At 38.4% G+C, this 18941-nt stretch overlaps 1 protein-coding gene across 1 annotated transcript in view; it reads left to right on the top strand.

Annotated features, from left to right (window-relative positions):
• Micu1 (mitochondrial calcium uptake 1) overlaps nucleotides 1–18941 on the top strand; it is a 146148-nt gene that overhangs the window by 79604 nt on the left and 47603 nt on the right. The window contains exons 7-8 of the mRNA XM_013025589.1: nucleotides 2407–2489; nucleotides 4215–4412. Of these exons, the coding sequence (XP_012881043.1) occupies nucleotides 2407–2489; nucleotides 4215–4412 (281 nt within the window). The remainder of the gene's footprint in view (nucleotides 1–2406; nucleotides 2490–4214; nucleotides 4413–18941) is intronic.

Genomic DNA, 18941 nt, shown 5'->3' with positions numbered 1-18941 from the left:
CGATTCCTCAACACCACATAAGCAAAAAGAAAAAAGCCGGAAGTGGCGCTGTGGCTCAAGTGGTAGAGCGCTAGCCTTGAGCTGAAGAGCTGAGAGACAGCGCCCAGGCCCAGACTTCAGGCCCCACGACCGGACCCCCCCCCAAAAAAAAAAAGATCCAGAAACCCATCAAATCAAAGAAAGACTGGATAAATGGGATTGCATTAAACTGTAGAGCTTCTGCATGACAAAGAACATAGCTAGCAAGATCAATAGAAAGCCCACAGATTGGGAGAGATCTAAAGTAGCTGTACAACAGACAAGGGCCTCATATCTAAAATATACTTAGAGCTCAAAAAATTAAACCCCAAAAAAACAAATCCTCAAAGAAACAACCATCCCATTAATAAGTGGGCCAAAGACTTAAAAGAGAGACTTCTCTGTAAAGGAAATAAGAATGATCAATAAGACATGAAGAAATGTTCAATATCTCTGCTATTAAAAAATGGAAATCAAAACCACATTGAGATTCCACCTCACCCTAGTTAGAATAGCCATTATCAAGAAAAAAAATAATAACAGATGCTGTCAGGAATATGACCAAAAGGGAAGGCTACTACACTGTTGGTGAGAATGTAAACTTGTTCAACCACTCTGGAAAGCAGTATGGAGTTTCCTCAAAAAAAAAAAAAAAACTAAACATAGAGTTCCCCTATGACCCAGCAATCTCACTCTTGGGCATTTACCCAAATGATCACAAACAAGGCCACACTAAAGCTACCAGCACAACTATGTTCAGTACAGCATTATTTACCATAGCTAAGATATGGAACCAACCCAGATGCCCCTCAGTAGATGAATGGATCAAAAAAATGTGGTACATATATACACAATGGAATTCTTTGCTTCTATCAGAAAGAATGACATCACCCCATTCGTAAGGAAATGGAAAAACTTGGGAAAAAATGTATTAAGTGAAGTAAGCCAGACCCCCCAAAAATAGGCTCCATTGTTTCCCTCATTAATAATTACAATAATTACATAATAATTACAATAATTACAATACTCCTAGCAGAGAATCACAATAGTTCAATAGCTATGTACATAAGACCGTATAAAATGATGCTAATCAAAATGAACTCCAAGATATGGAAAGAAGAGGCTCATTTTGTAATGTACTGTTTTCAGTTATTTCTTTCTTTCCTTCATTGTATTCCTTTGGTTTATTCCCTGTTGTCATTGCTTTTTATTTTGATACCTTTTGTCATGTATGTAAGTTTATCTGATTTGGGGAAGGGAAGGGAAATTACAGAAACAGTGGGTGAACCAATGCAACAGCGATACTCACAAGACACTGTTGGAAATGAACTTTACAACTTAGCGGGGAGGGACATCAGGTGAAAACAAAGGAAGGGGTAACACTGAAAAGAAATGTACTCATTAACTTATGTAACTGTAACCCCTCTGTATATCATCACCTTTACACTAAAGTAAAATTTAAAATAATTATAATTTCTTTTAAAAGATAAGCAGCTTGGAACTCTGATGCAAGTACTAAGTCATGTTTTGGTTTTGTTGTTTTATTTTTTAGATCAAAATGTATCAGCATAAGAATTCTGTATCTATCATAAGTACTTCTGAATTCATATCAAAGCAGTGAAGCATAATGTGACATTTGTAGGCTTTGGAGTCAGTGTTGATCCAAGTTCAGCTTCAGGTTCTGCTATATATTAGCTGTGCAAATTTTGAGCTAAAATGGTATTAGGATATGTAGAACACTTGTTTTGGTTTATTCTCTAAAGTTCTATAGTTTTGAAGCACCAAAACATATTTTCTTTAACAGAGTACTTGGCATAGTCAAGCAGAAAATCTATTAAGTTCACGTTTTAAGTTTATGAACACTGTGTATTAATTGTATTTTGATTAATCCTGGAACACTTAAAGAAGTACTGAGAAGCTTCCATCATTCACCTTCTTGTCAAACTTTGCTTGTTTTTATTTTGTTTTTTAAGCTTAGAGTTAATTTAACATTTAAGTTATACCTTGCTCAATAGTTTGTGTATGGATCTGACATGATTGAAATGGGGCTGATAACTTGACAATGCTTTTCTGTCCTACTACAGAGCAGTAGTGGTAAAAAGAAAATTAGCATAAGAGAACAGCTTGAACTCCTGGAAGAACAACTTGCTTAGAACTCCTAACTGTACTTACAATGAAGAGACTAAAGAAAACAAAGCTAACTTGATTTAAATGCAAGACAAAAACTTAAGAGTTTTTCTGGTGCTGGTGGCTCATTTTCTGACTTGGATAATATATTTTAGTGTCAAATTATTCATTTTTCTTAAGTGATTTATTTTTGGCTAATATCTTTAAGTATTTTTCTCCCCCCACCCCCCCAATCTCTGTTTCTCCTTTTTTTCCTTGCAGCTCCTCAAAGAAATTTTGAAATTGCCTTCAAGATGTTTGACTTGAATGGAGATGGAGAAGTAGACATGGAGGAGTTTGAACAGGTAAGTTGTGGCAGATTCTTTCAGTATTTAAAACACATTTTCATGGGCCTTAGATTTAATAGAGGTTTTAATAAAGTAATCTCATCTTTGCTTCTTTTAAATCCAAAAGCAATGATAGATTTATATATGATATTCTGATTATCTAATCAAAATGGTAATAATGACTATTGTTTATTAAATGTCCTGTGTGTAGAAAACTTTACTCTAGAAACACTTGTATGCATTATCTTTCTTTTTTTTTTCATTATCTTTCATCCTCATAAAAATGCTGTGAATACAAGAACTATTGGTTACCATCTACATGAAGAAACTAAGAATCAGAGGGCTTGAATACATAGCTTAGGTGGACATAGCTACTAAATTATAGACTGGAGAAGAACTTGAAAGCTTCTGTTCTTTCTACTTTGAGTTCGAAGAAGTGGATCACTGATGAGATGAAATTCTTTTGCAGATTAATAGTGTAAACTATTGTAAAATATATAACATAGTAATTTGATTGGTAATTTGTTTTTACTACTTACATAAACTTTAAACTGGGTAATGGATATACAGTTCTCCAAACATTGATTTAGGGAACACAGGCTCTTTATGTATTAGGACCCTGTAAGCATCATATGGGCTTTCAAGGTATAAACAGCGTGGAGAATTATACTTGGATAGTTTTTATGGGCCAGGTCTGAAGTGGCACATCTGACTTCCAGTGGCACTCTGCTAGCTAGATGAGCTAGGCAATCAGCCATTCCCTGACACCACATTCTTAATATGCAGAGGCTGAGGTTATAGCTCAATAATAGAGTGCTTGCCTAGCCTGCACAAGGCCTTGGGCCCTGAGTTTGATACTTAGCACTGCCAAAATAAAAACAAAATAATTCTTACTTTTTTTTTTCCTTTGGAAGCACTAAGGTTTGAACTCAGGACTTCATGTTAGGTTCTGAAACTTAAGATACACACCCTTCCCTTTTTGCTTTAGTTGTGTTTCCTAACAGGGTTTTGAGTTTATGCCAACGACAGCCTAGACTGCACTTCTTTTTTTTTTGGGGGGGGGGGTCCGGTCGTGGGCCCTGAACTCTGGGCCTGGGCCCTGTCCCTCAGCTCTTCAGCTCAAGGCTAGCGCTCTACCACTTGAGCCACAGCGCCACTTCTGGCTTTTTTTTCTTTTTGCTTATGTGGTGCTGAGGAATCGAACCCAGGGCCTCATGCATGCAAGGCAAGCTCTCTACCACTGAGTTACCTTCCCAGCCCCTGCACTTATTCTGTTTATTTCCTCTTGTGTAGCTGGAGTGACAGGTGCACATCAACATCTGAAGAGTCAATAGTGAGAAGAATAGAATTTTTTTAAAGTTTACTAAGATATAGAAGATATTATTGTGAGCCTAATCATTGGCCTAGTTGTGTGAGAGATTGTATGCCTCCCCAAAATAATTGCTTACTCTTTTCTGAAGAGATTTCCTAAAGGATCCTAATTATAATGGTAGGTTATCTGTGATAGAATCCTAGTTCTGCTGTTTCTCTAGCCACTTTACCCTAAGCGGGTTATCCAACTCTGTATGCCCCCATCTTCTCCACTATAAAGTAAGGACTTTAATAATGAGACCAATTAGGTAAGATTGTTGTGTTAAAAAGAGATAATGATGTTCACACATAGTCTACAATGGTTATTATTATTTTCCATGCTTTTATTTTTCCTCTAATGTTTTCCTGGTTGGGGATTTGATTCTGTTTTAGGTTCAGAGCATTATTCGTTCCCAGACCAGTATGGGTATGCGCCACCGAGATCGCCCTACTACTGGTAATACCCTGAAGTCTGGCTTGTGTTCAGCCCTTACAACCTACTTTTTTGGAGCCGATCTCAAGGGGAAATTGACCATCAAAAACTTCCTTGAATTTCAGCGTAAACTTCAGCATGACGTTCTGAAGCTAGAGGTAGGTACTTGTTGGTCTTCAGGAGGTCCATCAAATGTACACACAGAGCCACTGGGTTACGAGTGCCTACATGAGACATTTTTTCCATTTAGATCCAGCTGTGGTAACTGATTGATTTGAACTTGTTCAGTTGGTAATCTGTACCAACAGCAGGCAAGAAAATTATATATTCTGTGAAAACTGTCAAGGAGTGACTCTAAAACTAAAAATCCAAAGTGTCCAGATTTTAAATCTTTGTTGTCTATGGATACCCTCTACAGGAGAAAATATAGGGGTCAGAGTAGTTTTTGCTCTGAAACATACATGCCCAGTTTTATATCTCTTTGCAATGAGCACCAGAAGCTAGAAATGAGAGGGAATAATAAACATCTCTCTGTATAGTTTGCAAAAGTAGTAACAGCTGGAAACACAAAATGTCAATGAAAAAGGATGTGCTCAGAGTTACAAAGATGTCTTGCTGTTTGGAGATTTACAAGTTTAATTTTCCATTCAAATTTTAGGTAATCATTCCATTCAATCTGTAGATACCACCCCCAAACATTGATGTTTTTGAAATGTCTATTTGTGAAATTAAGTATGTTTTAGATTGATTGGCTATTGATTCTGTTCAAAACATCATATGCATTCTATATTAACTTTCATCTGGAAACAAAAATATTTACTAGTTTTTTAAGTATTTTGAAAATTCCACTACACTAAATTTCTGAACCTCTTTCTTTTCCTAACATTTGTTCTACCTTAATTTTGTTGGGAATTTCTAAACATTCAATAATCTACCTAAAAACATGGGAAAATACTGGAGTCACTGCTTCATTTTTATTGTCTATGTTACTTCTTTACTGTCCCATTACCCCCTAAGAGTCTATATAAAATTTCCAGTTTTCCCACCCATTCAATTCAACTGAGACAGTTTAAAAAATTGCAGCTGAGTTCCAGTTATCCATAAGAATGCTGCTTGAAAGTCTTATGCCCAGATAAGGATCCCCAAAGACCACCAAGGAGCTAATTCTGATGTAAGCACATGAGAGTCATTTATTACAAGCTCGAGCCTAGACTCACAACCATCACTCACATAGCCGGTCAGAGTTGAACGCCCCATCCTTCCTCTTATAGGGTTTTTAGAGACTTCTATGTGTCATTGCAATGCTTAACAAACCATATCACACTGCAGGAAAATCATAAAATAATTCTAAAAGATGATTAGAATAACCAGTGGCTGGACCTGACCAAGTAATGGGGATTGGCTGGTTCATGGGGTTGATGCTTTTTGAAATGATTGGCTGGAACAGATGGTCCTTTTCCTGTTATCTGCTGATTAGCTGTGGTTAGCAGAATTTTCCATAAAGGGCATTGTTCCTGGAATTTGGGCTCAAGGGGAGGGAGTTACTGACACAATTCCCGGACAAAATGGAATCCAAACCTAAAATTGCCATATTTTGTTCAGACTTCACAAAAGCCAGGCGCTGGTAGCTTAACCTGTAATCCTAGCTACTCAGGCAGCTGAGCTATGAGGTTAGTGGTTCAAAGTTCATGAGAGGCTTATGTACAATAAACTACTCAAAAACCAAAAGTGGAGCTATGGCTCAAAGTGGTAGAGTGCTAGCCTTGAGCAAAAGAACTCATGGACAGCACCCAGGTCCCGAGTTCAAGACCCATGGCCAAAAAAAAAAATGCTCCTTGATGTTCATAAGCTGGGAAAAGCTAGAAGGATGAATAATACTGAAACTCAGAACGAACTTGGAAATGTGCCTTTATACTTGTTTTTGAAAATTATATAATATTCATAGAATTTACATAAAAAAGAAATGGATTTCTATGATTCAACAAAGCTTCCTTTAATAAGTGGCAAAAACTGTAGGTCCATAAACTTTACTACATGGAAGAGCCCTGCAGCTTCCCTACTCTAATTGCCTTAGCTCTGCTGGAGAAATACTTCCTGGTTGCACAGCACTAAGCAAGCCTGAGGAAAGGCTAAGTGCTTCCATGTCAGTGATTTTTCTCCACTGTGTGAAGTCTAGCAATTCACTGAAAAGGCTTCAACAATAATTGAAGTAAAGTAGCTATCTACTCAGCTCTCATTTAATCAGAAAATGAAATTAATCATACCTCAGTTGACATTTTACTTTCATTTGATTATACATAGAAAGTTTTGTCTTTAGTACTGTGGGCTTTACCAATAACCTTACCTCATCAAACTTGCAGATGATATAATTCAAAATAGAATTTCACAAATTGGAGAAAAATAATGCATTTTAGAACATTTAAGCATTAGTCTTCAAGAACTTTATTTGGAAATGTATGGAGGTTGAATTTCCCTACTCAAAATGTTTGGAGCCAAAAGTGGTTTGGGGCTTTGAATTTTTATTTTGGAATATTTTCAGGTATATAATGAGATCCTTTAGAGATAACTTAGACTGGGAGAGACCCAGTCTAAGCACAAAATTAATTTTTATATACACTATACATACCCTGAGCCTAATTTTTTTCTGGTCAGTCAAGAGGCTTGAACTCAGGGCCTGTGCCCTCTCCCTGGAATCTTTTCCTCAAGGCTAGCACTCTACCGCTTTGAGCCACAGCTCTACTTCCAGTTTTCTGTTGGTTGATTGGAGATAAGAGTCTCATGGACTTTTTCCTGCCCAGGCTGGCTTTGAACCATGATCCTCAGATCTCAGCCTCCTAAGTAGCTAGAATTAACAAGTGTGAGCCACCAGCTCACTGTGACCCATCAGATGAGGTCAGGTCTGGAGTTTTCCACTGTGGTGTCAAAGCAGATACTTCTTAGGCAACAACTTCTATTATTTTGTTTACTGTTTTATATTGAATTGGTTATTTTTATATACAAAATATATTAGAGATGTTACAATTTATACCTTTGATAAGCTTCTGTTCTAATAGGAATATTTGATTATATCCCTCAGAGTACAGAAGAAAGTAGTAACATAATTTAATCACTTTTGTGTGTCAGTTTGTTTTAAACTTCAAATCATATACTAGATTCCTAGTAAGCATACTCAGACTAGTTCTTAGAAACAAAATCTAGGAATATGAATTACTTATTATTTTTAATTACAATTTAGCAGATAATATATTACATAAAATGTTGTTAGAAGCTGGTGTTGGTGGCTCATACCTGTTATCCTAGCTACTCAGGAGGCTGAGATCTGAGAATCACAGTTCAGAGGCAGCTCAGGCATGAAAGTCCTTTAGATTCATTTCCAAAAAACTAGTTAAAAGCTAGAAATGGAGCTGTGGCTCAAGTGATAGAACATTAACCTTGAGCAAAGTATCTCAGGGACATTGCCCAACCCCTGAGTTAAAGCCCCAGGACTGACCAGAAAAAAAAATTAGGCTCAGAATACACACACACACACACACACACACACACACACACACACACACGGTTAGAAAGTAAACACAAAAAGGTGAACAGATGCCAATCTCCCCGACAATCTATCCTAAGACTTATCCCTGAAGCAGTGAAATAGAGAGAGAGCGCGTGGGACTCTGTACTCCCCTGAATTGTGATAGAACTGAAAGTTTACTAATGTTTTATTCGGATTGCCAGTGGGATTAGCAATGATACAGAAGATAAGGGAATTCATGCATGAGTCTCTGCATCTACATATAGCAGCAGCCCTATCTAAAATACTTATTCTAAAAAGGTTTCTTGTGTTTAACATTGACTAAGGATTATTCGTACATTTGGGGTCAAAACTGGTCCTGTCTTCCATTTAGCAGTTTCTCACGTGAGAAGACACCCAGACTTACGTGAAAGAATACAGCCTGTCATTTAGTGTCTATAAATAGTTATTATTAATTGTCATTATTATCCTAAATCCACTAGTGTGGCTCCATACTATGACTGTATCCACAGTTTCCCAATTTACAGTCTCATCCATCAATCCTGAGTCTTCCCAACAGATTTACATTCCTTTGAGTAAGTGTGGATAGCAGAAAGCATTGTCTTTGTTGCTTATAAGCCTTTGTTAAATTTTTACTTACTATTTAAGTGACCCTTGATGCATTGGTTAATCACTCAGGGCTTTGTAAAATAGAGCCATGGCTAAATGAGATGATGTTTTGTTATGGTCTGAATGATACCCCTCCAAAATGTCTCAGAATGTGATGTACTCTATTTGGAAAAAGGGCCTTGAACCTGATGATATTTCAAAAGAGGCCATTAGAGTGGACCCTAATCCAGTCTTATTTCTCTTTAAGAAGACAGGAGTCTATGCACAGGAAGGCAGTCCCATGGAGAAGCACTCCAAGGGCAGCCACCTGCAGGAAACTGACCATGTAGCACCTGATTCTTGGACATTCAGCCTCCAGAATTCTGAGAAAATACATATCTGTAATTTAAGCCACCCACCTGGGTCATTTTTCATGGCAGCCCTATCACACTAAAGCAAAATGTGAATAAGTTTTTTCACTTTGTTTTATATGCATGCCCCCTCTGCCATGACATTAGACATTTACTGGGCATGCAAACAGGTCATCTCAGCTAAGAGCCTGAAAAGCCTAACTCTGATTTTAAAATCGCTTTCTGAGAGAACATCTGGAAAATGGCAGCAATTTTTGTTTTTATGGAACACTTTTAATTTCACTTTTGAAAGTTTGGGTGATTTCTCCCTTCACTGAGTATGAAATATCAAGGCCAAGAGGAAAATAGAAATGATTAATGGTATCTTAACAACTTTCATATGGGTTTTATAATTCCATCATTCCTTCTCTCCTACTATTTTTATTTCATTCCTTATCTACTTTAACATTTAAGATCAAGGAGATTTATTATTCCATTTAGTTCATTGTTTCTATCCTCTTCTCAGCACAGTTTCTTTGAGATTAAAGAAAATGCATTGATCAATCAAATTTAATTTCCAGAGGGATCAGGAAAGAAGGAAACATCCAGAGCATTATATCGAGTGCCTACTGTGCACTTCACAAATATTATATACCTTCTGATTTTCATTCTCACTGTCAGTGTAGTGGAACTATGCTCATGTTACATATATAAGAATTGTAATTCAGAGAGGTAAAAGTCACACAGAACTATTAGGACAGAAAGTAGTCTGTCCCACACTTCCCTTAAAACTGAACTGTTTCAGCTGTGCACCAGTGGCTCATGCCTATAATCCTAGCTACTCAGGAGGCTGAGATCTGAGGATCACGGTTCAAAGTCAGCCCGGGCAGTAAAGTCCATGAGACTCCGATCTCCAATTAACCACCAGAAAACCAGAAGTGGTGCTGTGGCTCAAGTGGTGGAGTGTTAGGCTTGAGCTGAAGAGCTAAAGGACAGTGCCCGGCCCAGAGTTCAAGCCCCACGAACAACAACAAGAACAAAACTGAATTGTTTCTGTTCATCACCTGATTCATTGTTTACTTTTAGTCTGAGATGTGGTTTCTGTGCTTGATTTTTTTTTTTGGAGGGAGGAGTGAGGGTTGGTCATGGAGCTTGAACTTTGGGCCTGGGCGCTGTCCCTCAGCTCCTCAGCTCAAGGTGAGCACTCTACCTACCACTTGAGCTGCAGCGCCACTTCCTGTTTTCTAGTGGTTTCTTGGAGATAAGAGTCTCACAAGCTGGCTTTGATACGTGATCCTTGGATCTCAGCCTCTTGAATAGCTAGGAATACAGGCAGTGCCCAGCTGTGCTTGATTTTTTGGAAACTGAAAAAAAATTGTTTTTAACTTTAGGAATAGAAAATGGCCAAATTTCTTGCATATCCAGAATCTGTCTTCTCTAGCACCACTTTCCTCCAGCTTTTTGCCATGTATGACTCAGAAGAAATGCCACATACTTTAATGCTTATATTATCAAACCTAGCCATTTAACTCTATATAATTATTAACATGTTGATTTTTCAATGCTTTAATACCTAGTTCTGATCATTATTTTATTCTACCCTCCTTCCTTTATCTGAGAATACAAAACAAAAATTGATTTAAAACAACGTTTTAAGAATACAGAGATGGGGGCTGGGAAGGTGGCTCAGTGGTAGAGTGCTTGCCTTGCATGCATGAGGCCCTGGGTTCAATTCCTCAGCACCACATAAACAGAAAAAGCTGGAAGTGGCGCTGTGGCTCAAATGGTAGAGTGCTAGGCTTGAGCTGAAGAGATGAGGGACAGCGCCCAGGCCCAGAGTTCAAGCCCCACAACCAACAAAAAAAAAAAAAAAAAAGAATACCAAATTGGCCTGACGATGGTGGCTCACACCTGTAATCCTAGTTACTCAGAAGGCTGAGCTCTGAGGATCAAAGCCAGCCTGGACAAAAACATTCCTGTGAGACTCTTATCTCCAATAAACTACTGAAAAAAAAGCTGGAAGTGGTGCGGTGGCTCAAATGGTAGAGCGCTAGCCTTGAGTACAGAGAAGCCCAGGGACAGTTCCTAGGCCCTGAGTTCAAGTCTCAAGACCAGAAAAAAAAAAGAATACAAAGTTAGTTTATAAATCTCCTGAGATTATTAACAATTCCTTCTAAGGCTACCAAGAACAACTGAATTGAGTTCCTTGGAGACAGGTGCCACATTTAGATCCAATTAATATATTCATTGACTTCTTGAAGACTGTAGCAAGTAAGATGTCAGTTAAAATGAAAGGTAATAGAAAATTCTTTGAAAATTGTGGTTAATTTTAATTTGGGGCAAGATGGGAGAAAAAGAAGCTGTCATGTCAAAGGAAAGCAGAAACTAATTTATACAAAAAGGAAGAGTCTAACTCAAACATCTACAACAAAGAACCTGGGAAGTAAGCTGGAGTCCATAAACAGTTGCAATCAAATTGTCACATTATAAGTAGGCATGAGTATCAATTATCTGAAAGTAAATTAGACCCAATTCAAAGAATAATGAAGATTGTCTTATAGTACTAGTCTTCAAATGAAATATTGAAATTAACTATTTGCTCAATGAAGAAGAATAAAAGGGAGGTACAAAGGCTATGCTAATTATTATCACCTGTCAGTAAGAGTAGAGCAAAAGAATAAGAGTTATAAAAGGGTTAATTTCTGTTAGGTGCTGGTGACTCATACCTGCAAAGCCTAGCTACTCAGGAAGCTGAGATTTGAGGATCTCAGTTTGAAGCCAGCCTGGGCAGGAAGTCCGTGAGTCTCTTACATCCAGTGAACTCTCAAAAAGTCAGAAGTAGAGCTGTGGCTCAAGTGGTAGAGCACTACTGTTGAGAAAGGAAAAAAAAAAAAAGAGGAGGAGGAGGAAGGAGAAGAAGGAGAAAAAGAAGAGGAGGAAGAAGAGGAAGAAGAAGGAGGAGGAGAAAAGAGGAGGATGAGGAAAAGAAAAGCTCAGGGACAGGACCCAGGCCCTGAGTTCAAGCCCCAGGACCAACACACACACACACACACACACACACACACACACACACAAATACACATATAAAAAAGTTAATTTCTTTTTCTTTTTTGTTTTATGCTGGGTATTAGATCCAAATCCTGGCACATACTATGAAAGTATTCTACCACCCAGCCCAAGAGAGGGTTAAAAAGAATTTTCCCCAGTACGGAAGATTGGACCCAAGACCTTGCATGTGCATAGGTAAACACTATTCCTTGAGCTATTCCTCCAAGTCTTTTTTTTTTTTTAATTTGGTTGTTCTAAGGTCTAAACTCAGAGCTTCATGCCTGCTAGGCATGTGCTCTACTTCTTGAGCCATACCTCCAGACCTTTTTGCCCTCATTATTTTTTGAAGGTTTTTACCGTTTATTAATCCCTTCATATAAAATTCATCATCACCTCAGGTCAAGTCACTGCAGGATCTTTATTCCTTTGGCTTTTTGCCAGCTCCAACATTGGCCTGTGCAGTCCCTCTGACTTTCTTCACTCTGTTTTTGTGTTCCTTTTGCTGTTTCCTCAAAGTCTTTTTCTTTAGATATATGGAACGCTTCATGAACTTGCGTGGCATCCTTGTGCAGAGCCCATGCTAATCTTCTTTGTATCATTCTAATTTTAGATATGTGCTGCTGAAGTAAGCACATGACCTCATTATTTTTGAGATAGGGTTTTGCTTTAAACTGGGGCAGGCCTGGATCTTAATACTCCTATTTATCCTATCCACCATAGATCAGGTGGCAGATATGAACCAGCATGCCTAGCTTCTTAAGTTAACATGGGGGTCTCACAAACTTTTTCCACATGGGTACACAACACAGTTCTCCTAGTCTCAGCCTCCTCCATATGTGACATGAAAAATGTGTGCCACATTAGTTTATCTGATCAGGCCTCAAACCACAAATTCTCTTGTCTTTGCCTTTGAAGTAACTAGGAATACAGATGTGTGCTGCCATACCCATTAAAAAGCTTTAAAATAAAAACAACTTGTAACTACAACCGATGTAAAATGCCAAAGGAAACTCTAGAATCACCTACTCTTTAAACCATCAAGCTGGTATCTTTGAGTCTATGTTGGCCTTATGTCAAGGGCCATGATGCCCTTGGTGAAAGGACAGGCTTCAGCTCCTTTCCTGGTGAAATGATTATGGAAAAGGAGATTAAAGGCAAAAAGACTTTTAACCAGACACTGCTAGTGCTAGAAATTTCAAGAAGCCTCACAGCCCAGTTTTGTTTCATTTGTTTTATTTTCTGGAAAAATGACTCTATTCTGTAAATTCAGTGATGAGAACTGACTCTACATTAAATCCAAGAAACTTAATGGAATGTTCATTGGGATTTCCTTTGGTTTTATTCTTGTTTTTACATCTATAAAGCAGAATATGGATAGTAATAAGTTGACAGTTTCTTGTACTATTTTTAGATGTTTTTAACTTGAACTTTGGAGGAACCAATAGAAAAGTTTATTAAAGGTTACTTTCTCATCCTATAACTTTAACATTCTAAGTATATTAAAAAACTATTATAATAACAATAATAACAATTTCATGCTAGTAAATTACAACTTTCAAATTTGGTTGCAAAAATAAAATTCTTGGCTGGGTACTTGTGGCTCACGCTGTAATCCAAGCTACTCAGAAGGCTGAGACCTGAGGACTGTGATTCAAAGCCAGCCTGGGCAGGAAGGCCTATGAGACTCTTTTTTTTTTTTTTTTTTGTTCTGGTCGTGGGGCCTGAACTCTGGGCCTAGGCGCTGTCCCTCAGCTCTTTAGCTCAAGGCTAGCACTCTACCACTTGAGCCACAGCGCCACTTCTGGCTTTTTTTTTTGCTTATGTGGTGCTGAGGAATCAAACCCAGGGCCTCAGGCATGCAAGGCAAGCACTTAGATGGGCAAAATAATGAGTACATTTCTTTTTTAATTTAATTTTATTTTATTTGTGAACATACTGTACAGAGGGGTTACAATTACATGGGCAGGATAATGCGTACATTTCTTACCAAGCATCCTATTGTGAAAATATTGTACAGAGGGGTTACATTTATGTGAGCAAGGTAATAAGTACATTTCTTATCAAGCATTGTTGCCTCCTCTGTTTTTCCCTACCATCCCTTCCCTCCCACCTCCACAACTACACTCCCTCACCCTGCCATGAGACTCTTATCTCCAGTAAACTACCAAAAAAGCCAGAAGTAGAGCTGTGGCTCAAGTGGTAGAGCTCTGGCCTTTAGCAAAAGAAACTCAGTGTCAGCACCCAGACCCTGAGTTCAAACCTTATAACTAGCACGCGAGTGCGTGTGCACACACACACACACACACACACACACTTCTAAATCTAACCTTTTAGATTAATCATTGAAGTACACAAAACTGTTAGAGACTGAAGGTTTTCCTTAATTTGCAGATAACTTTGCATTTCCAAAGTCAATCCTAGGTTAGTAATATCTTTGATCCTTGGTAATTTTCAGGGGTTTCCTGTCATTCAATATCTTTAAGGTTGCATTCTTAGCTCTTTTTAAACTAGCCACAAGACAAAAAGGGGAGCTTATAAATAAATCATGAAGATTTGATCTTTCTCCAGGGAACACTTTTCCTGAATCTACCATTCAAATAGTCTTAGCAGTCCTATTTCAGTAGAACACAAGGTGCTTCTCAGTTTATGAATGAGCTCTGTGCTGATATTTTAAAAGTTCACAGACCATTTACTTAGAATTCAGAATAAGGAGATATTTAAAATTTTCAACCCAGACCAGAGAATATTTAGCTTACAATAGAGTTGCAGTGCAGTGTGGGGAAAGTAAATTAAAGGAAGGTGATTCCACATGCACAGGTCATTGTTTAACTTCTGTGAGCTTGTGCTCTCTTGCTGCAGTAGTCCACAGGTGTAAATCTAGCAGTCTCAAGGATTTTACAAAATTCTGAGTGTACACTGCAGAGTGAAAATACTAGGCCACTTTCTTAAGAGATTTCCATAAATCAGCCACTCTTCTAAGTGCTTTGTGTACATTCTCATTGATGTCCCAGTGCTGTGGGAAGTTGGTACTCTTTATTATCCACAGTTAGCGAATAAGGAAACTGAGGCACAATTAGGTTAAACTGCTTGCCCACAAGCCTACTCATACGGAAGGGCTGAAATTTGACTCCTGGCAATCTGACACCTAATTTACCCAAGCTTTCCAGGAACTGTGTTAAGTATTCAGGATACAAAAATGAATAAGACCTTTTTCTTCCCCGAGCTTACACAGATAAGGCGAATGCAGGAGAAATTCTCCAACAGTGTTATAGGTAAGTGCCTGGTGCCATGATTTATAAGCTAGGACTGCTAAATCAGTCTTGGAAGTAAGAGGTGGGAGATTGCTCAGGAGCATTTCCCCAGCATCGGCACTGTGTGACTCAGCCCAAACTGTGGAATTCATTCTAAAGAACAAGGTGGTTAATTTGTTCTTTGTTCTTGTATAGAAAAGATGAGAAGAGGCAAGGGAGCACTGAGTAACTCTGGGACTGAAGCCAGGAGAGAGTGATAGAGAAAATGACCTTTCTTATTAACTGTCCCAGACAAGCCTGGAATTGATATGTCTTCTAGATGTTCTTATGTTGATAAACAAACCCTGTGTGCCCTCAAGACTAGTTCTGAAGAGAGCATTAAAAGGTGCAAATTTGTGATGGAACACACCTGTAATCCCAGCACTTAGGAGGCTGAGGCAGAAAGACCATGAGTTCAAGAGCTGCCTAGGCTACAAAGTAAGACTTTAGCTCCAAAAAATTAAAATAAAAGAAAAGTAATGAGGAAGCTTAATGTCTGAGGTATCTGAGTAAGTCTTTTTATTTTTATCCCATTTTTGCTGCAGATGATGTTCAGAATTTTAGTCCTTGGACTATAAACTTCAAAAAAGGTTTTTAAAAAACTTTAACCTCTAGTCTGTTGGAAAGCCTTAGAGGAATCTCAGGTGTCTAGACAGTGTTGTGGGCACCACAGCCAGCTTTGCAGTAGTTTGTGAATAAATAATGCATTATATACAGCCTGTTGAATTTCATGCTCTGAGCAAATGTCATTTTACAGGGTCATATATTATATCAAGTTATTATCCTCTGAATTCAGTTAACAGCCCAGGATTATTTGTCAAGTCTCTCTCATTTCTCATTATTTTCCTTACTGAATACATTTCTCCTCCACACCCACACTCTCCCTTGTTTGTTTTGTATTAATCCACTTCACCATTAGCTAGAATATTTTTCATATAAAGCTTGACCTAATGCATTAGAGAGAGAAGAGAGTTATCTGAAAAAAAATAGAAAAAATTAAAAATGCATTCTAGAATAAAAGAATAAATTCAGCCAGGTGATGGTGGCTCATACCTATAATCCTAACTACTCAGGAGGCTTAGATCTGAGGATCAAGGTTCAAAGAGAGCCAGGGCAGGAAAGTCTGTAAAACTACCAAAACAAATCAAAACAAAAACAAATTTTTAAAAAAACCTGGAAATGACTCTGGCTCAAAGTGGTAGAGCACTAGCCTTGAGCTCAGAGACAGTGCCCAGGCTCTGAGTTTTGTGTAAGCCTTAAGATTTCCACACATACCACACACACACAAAAAAAGAGGAGGGGGCACTGGGAAGGTGGCTCAGTGGTAGAGTGCTTGCCTTGCATGCATGAGGCCCTGGGTTTGATTCCTCAGCACCACATAAGCAGGAAAAAAAAAAAGCCGGAAGTGGCGCTGTGGCTCAAGTGGTAGAGTGCTAGCCTTGAGCTGAAGAACTGAGGGACAGCTCTTCAGAGTTCAGGCACACAACCAGACCCCCCCCCAAAAAAAAGGAGGAGGGGAAGGACACAAAGATGGTGTTTTTTGGGGAAACAAAGACAAGAGGTAGCAACCAGGTCATGAAGCCCTTTTAAGCTAAGCTGGAGGGTAGGAGCACTTTATCCTCAAGGCTTTCCAGGGGTCCACTGAAAGATTTGAACAAGGAAGTAATAATGAGCGGATTTGGATTTTTAGAAATGTATTCTGACAACACTCTTCAGACCAGCAAATAAGGAATATCTATTACATAGTTATTCTATTTATCCATGGAGAAAATACTGTTAGTCTTAGGAAGTAAGAGAAAAGGGTTCAGTAAAGAGATCTTATAAACCTTGAGTAAAAGGTGCTTTAGGATTTGGCAACTGGTACAAGAGAGAAAAGTTCCAGGAAATGCTATTCACTCCGATCATGAATGTAGAAGTAGGTTTGCAGAAAGAAAAGGGGTGGATTCTGTTTTGGACATTTTTGAATCTGAAGTATTTTATGGGGTATTTCAGTAGTTTTGTCTTGAAGTGGTTAGAGAATTGAATTTGGCTCTCAGACTAGTGATATAGTTGGGGATACAGATACAGGATTAAGATGCAGTAGGGATTGATGGGTTTGCTCAGATCATGTATTTACCTGGAGAAAAAAGACAGAATAATAGCCTTCTACTTATGTTGTACAGACTAGAGAAGAAGAACCTCAGGAGGGTAGGTCTCCACCAGATCACTGGACAGGTGTCACATAAGAGTAAGGGAACAAGGAAAGCGACAGCACAGCTGAGAGAGTTTTAAAGAGGCAATGTTTGCAACTTGTCACATCCTTAACAGCCTTCCCTGGCCCTATTTAAAATTAGTTCTTTTTCCTATCCAAAGGTTCATGAGGTAATGATCTGTCTGACTGGCTCACTTTTTTTATCTTCTGGACCATGTTTAACATGGAATAGGTACATAATAAATATTATATTTATAGAATCTTCTGTTAAGAATAATCAAAATCCATGTGCCAGTGGCTCATGCCTATAATACTTGTTACTTGATAGACTTAAACCAGGAGGACCACAATTCCAGGCCAGTCATACAGAAAAGTCCACAAGATTTCATCTCAATGGAAATAAGCTAGCTGGACATGGTTGTACACACTTAATTTTCCATCCAGAACAGGAAACCTAAATTAGACAGATTATAGTCCAGCAAGACCCTGTCTCAAAAACAACAGCACAAAAAAGTGGGCTGGAGGTATGGCTTGTAAAGTACCTGCCTGACCAGAATGAGGCCCTGAGTTCAAACCCCAGTATGACCAAAAATAATAGTAATGAGTATATAGAATGGTTATTTGTAATTATTTGGTGATCCTAGAGTTTGCTAAGCAAGTAATTCTATCACTTGGGCTATTCCACCCATCCTTTTTATGTTGGTTTTGTGTATGTGGATGTATGCAAGTATTGTGGCTTAAACTCAGGACCTGGGCACTATTAGCTTTTTCACTCAAGGCTACTGCTCCACCACTTGAGCCATAGCCCCACTTCTGGCTTTTGTGATGCTTAATTGGAGAAAAGAATCTCACAGCCTTTCCTGCTGTTGGCTGGCTTTGAATCACGAGCCTTAAATCTCAGCTTCCTAACTAGCCAGGATTACAGATACAAGCCACTCACACTTGGCTTTGGTTGTTTTTTTTTTTTTTTTAAGATAGGGTCTCATTTTATATCTGGGCAAGCCTGTACTAAAATACTCTTTTTTATGCTCACTGCCATAGTTGGATGACAGGTGAATGCTACCATACCCAGCCATTCATTAAGATAGAGTCTTGAGAACTGCTTTTAGCCCAGTCTGGCTTCTAAATGTAATCCCCCAATCTCTACCTCCCAAGTAGCTAGAATTATAGGTGTGAGCCACTGCTCCCAGCTTGTATTTTTTAATGGGTCTATATTTGAATTTTACCTCTGCCACCTCAAGAGTCTTTTAATTTGTTTTGTACAGTTGAGATAATACCTACCTCAAAAGGGTAAAAAGAGGTAAAAAGGCACCCAGGCATAATCTGTGTCATGCAAGACTTGCACTCGCTCCTTCATTTGGGGATGGACCACTGCACTTCTCCACAGAGCGCCTTCCCAAAGATGACTGCTGCCTCCTGCATTTTCATTATTTTTATTACAAGAGGAAAGAGTAGAATCCATGACCTTATTTCCTGGCATCTCTGTCCATTCTTAATGGTGTTTGCAGCTTTGTAGCCTTTAATGTTTGGAAAAACTTCCAGAAAATTACTAACCTCATAGTCATTAGGTTGATTAGATTTTTAATCCCAAGTCAGCAATTTGCAGTATATTCAACAAGAAAATAAATGAAGTGTGCTGAATTTATTGTGCTGGAAGATATCCATCACTGAGATATTAGGATAATATTTTCCATGTACTT

This window comes from Dipodomys ordii, unplaced genomic scaffold (assembly GCF_000151885.1).
Source record: "Dipodomys ordii isolate 6190 unplaced genomic scaffold, Dord_2.0 Scaffold86, whole genome shotgun sequence".
Classification (NCBI taxonomy): domain Eukaryota; kingdom Metazoa; phylum Chordata; class Mammalia; order Rodentia; family Heteromyidae; genus Dipodomys; species Dipodomys ordii.
The sequence above is the reverse complement of the archived record's forward strand: the minus strand, read 5'-3'. Positions and strand labels throughout refer to the sequence as shown.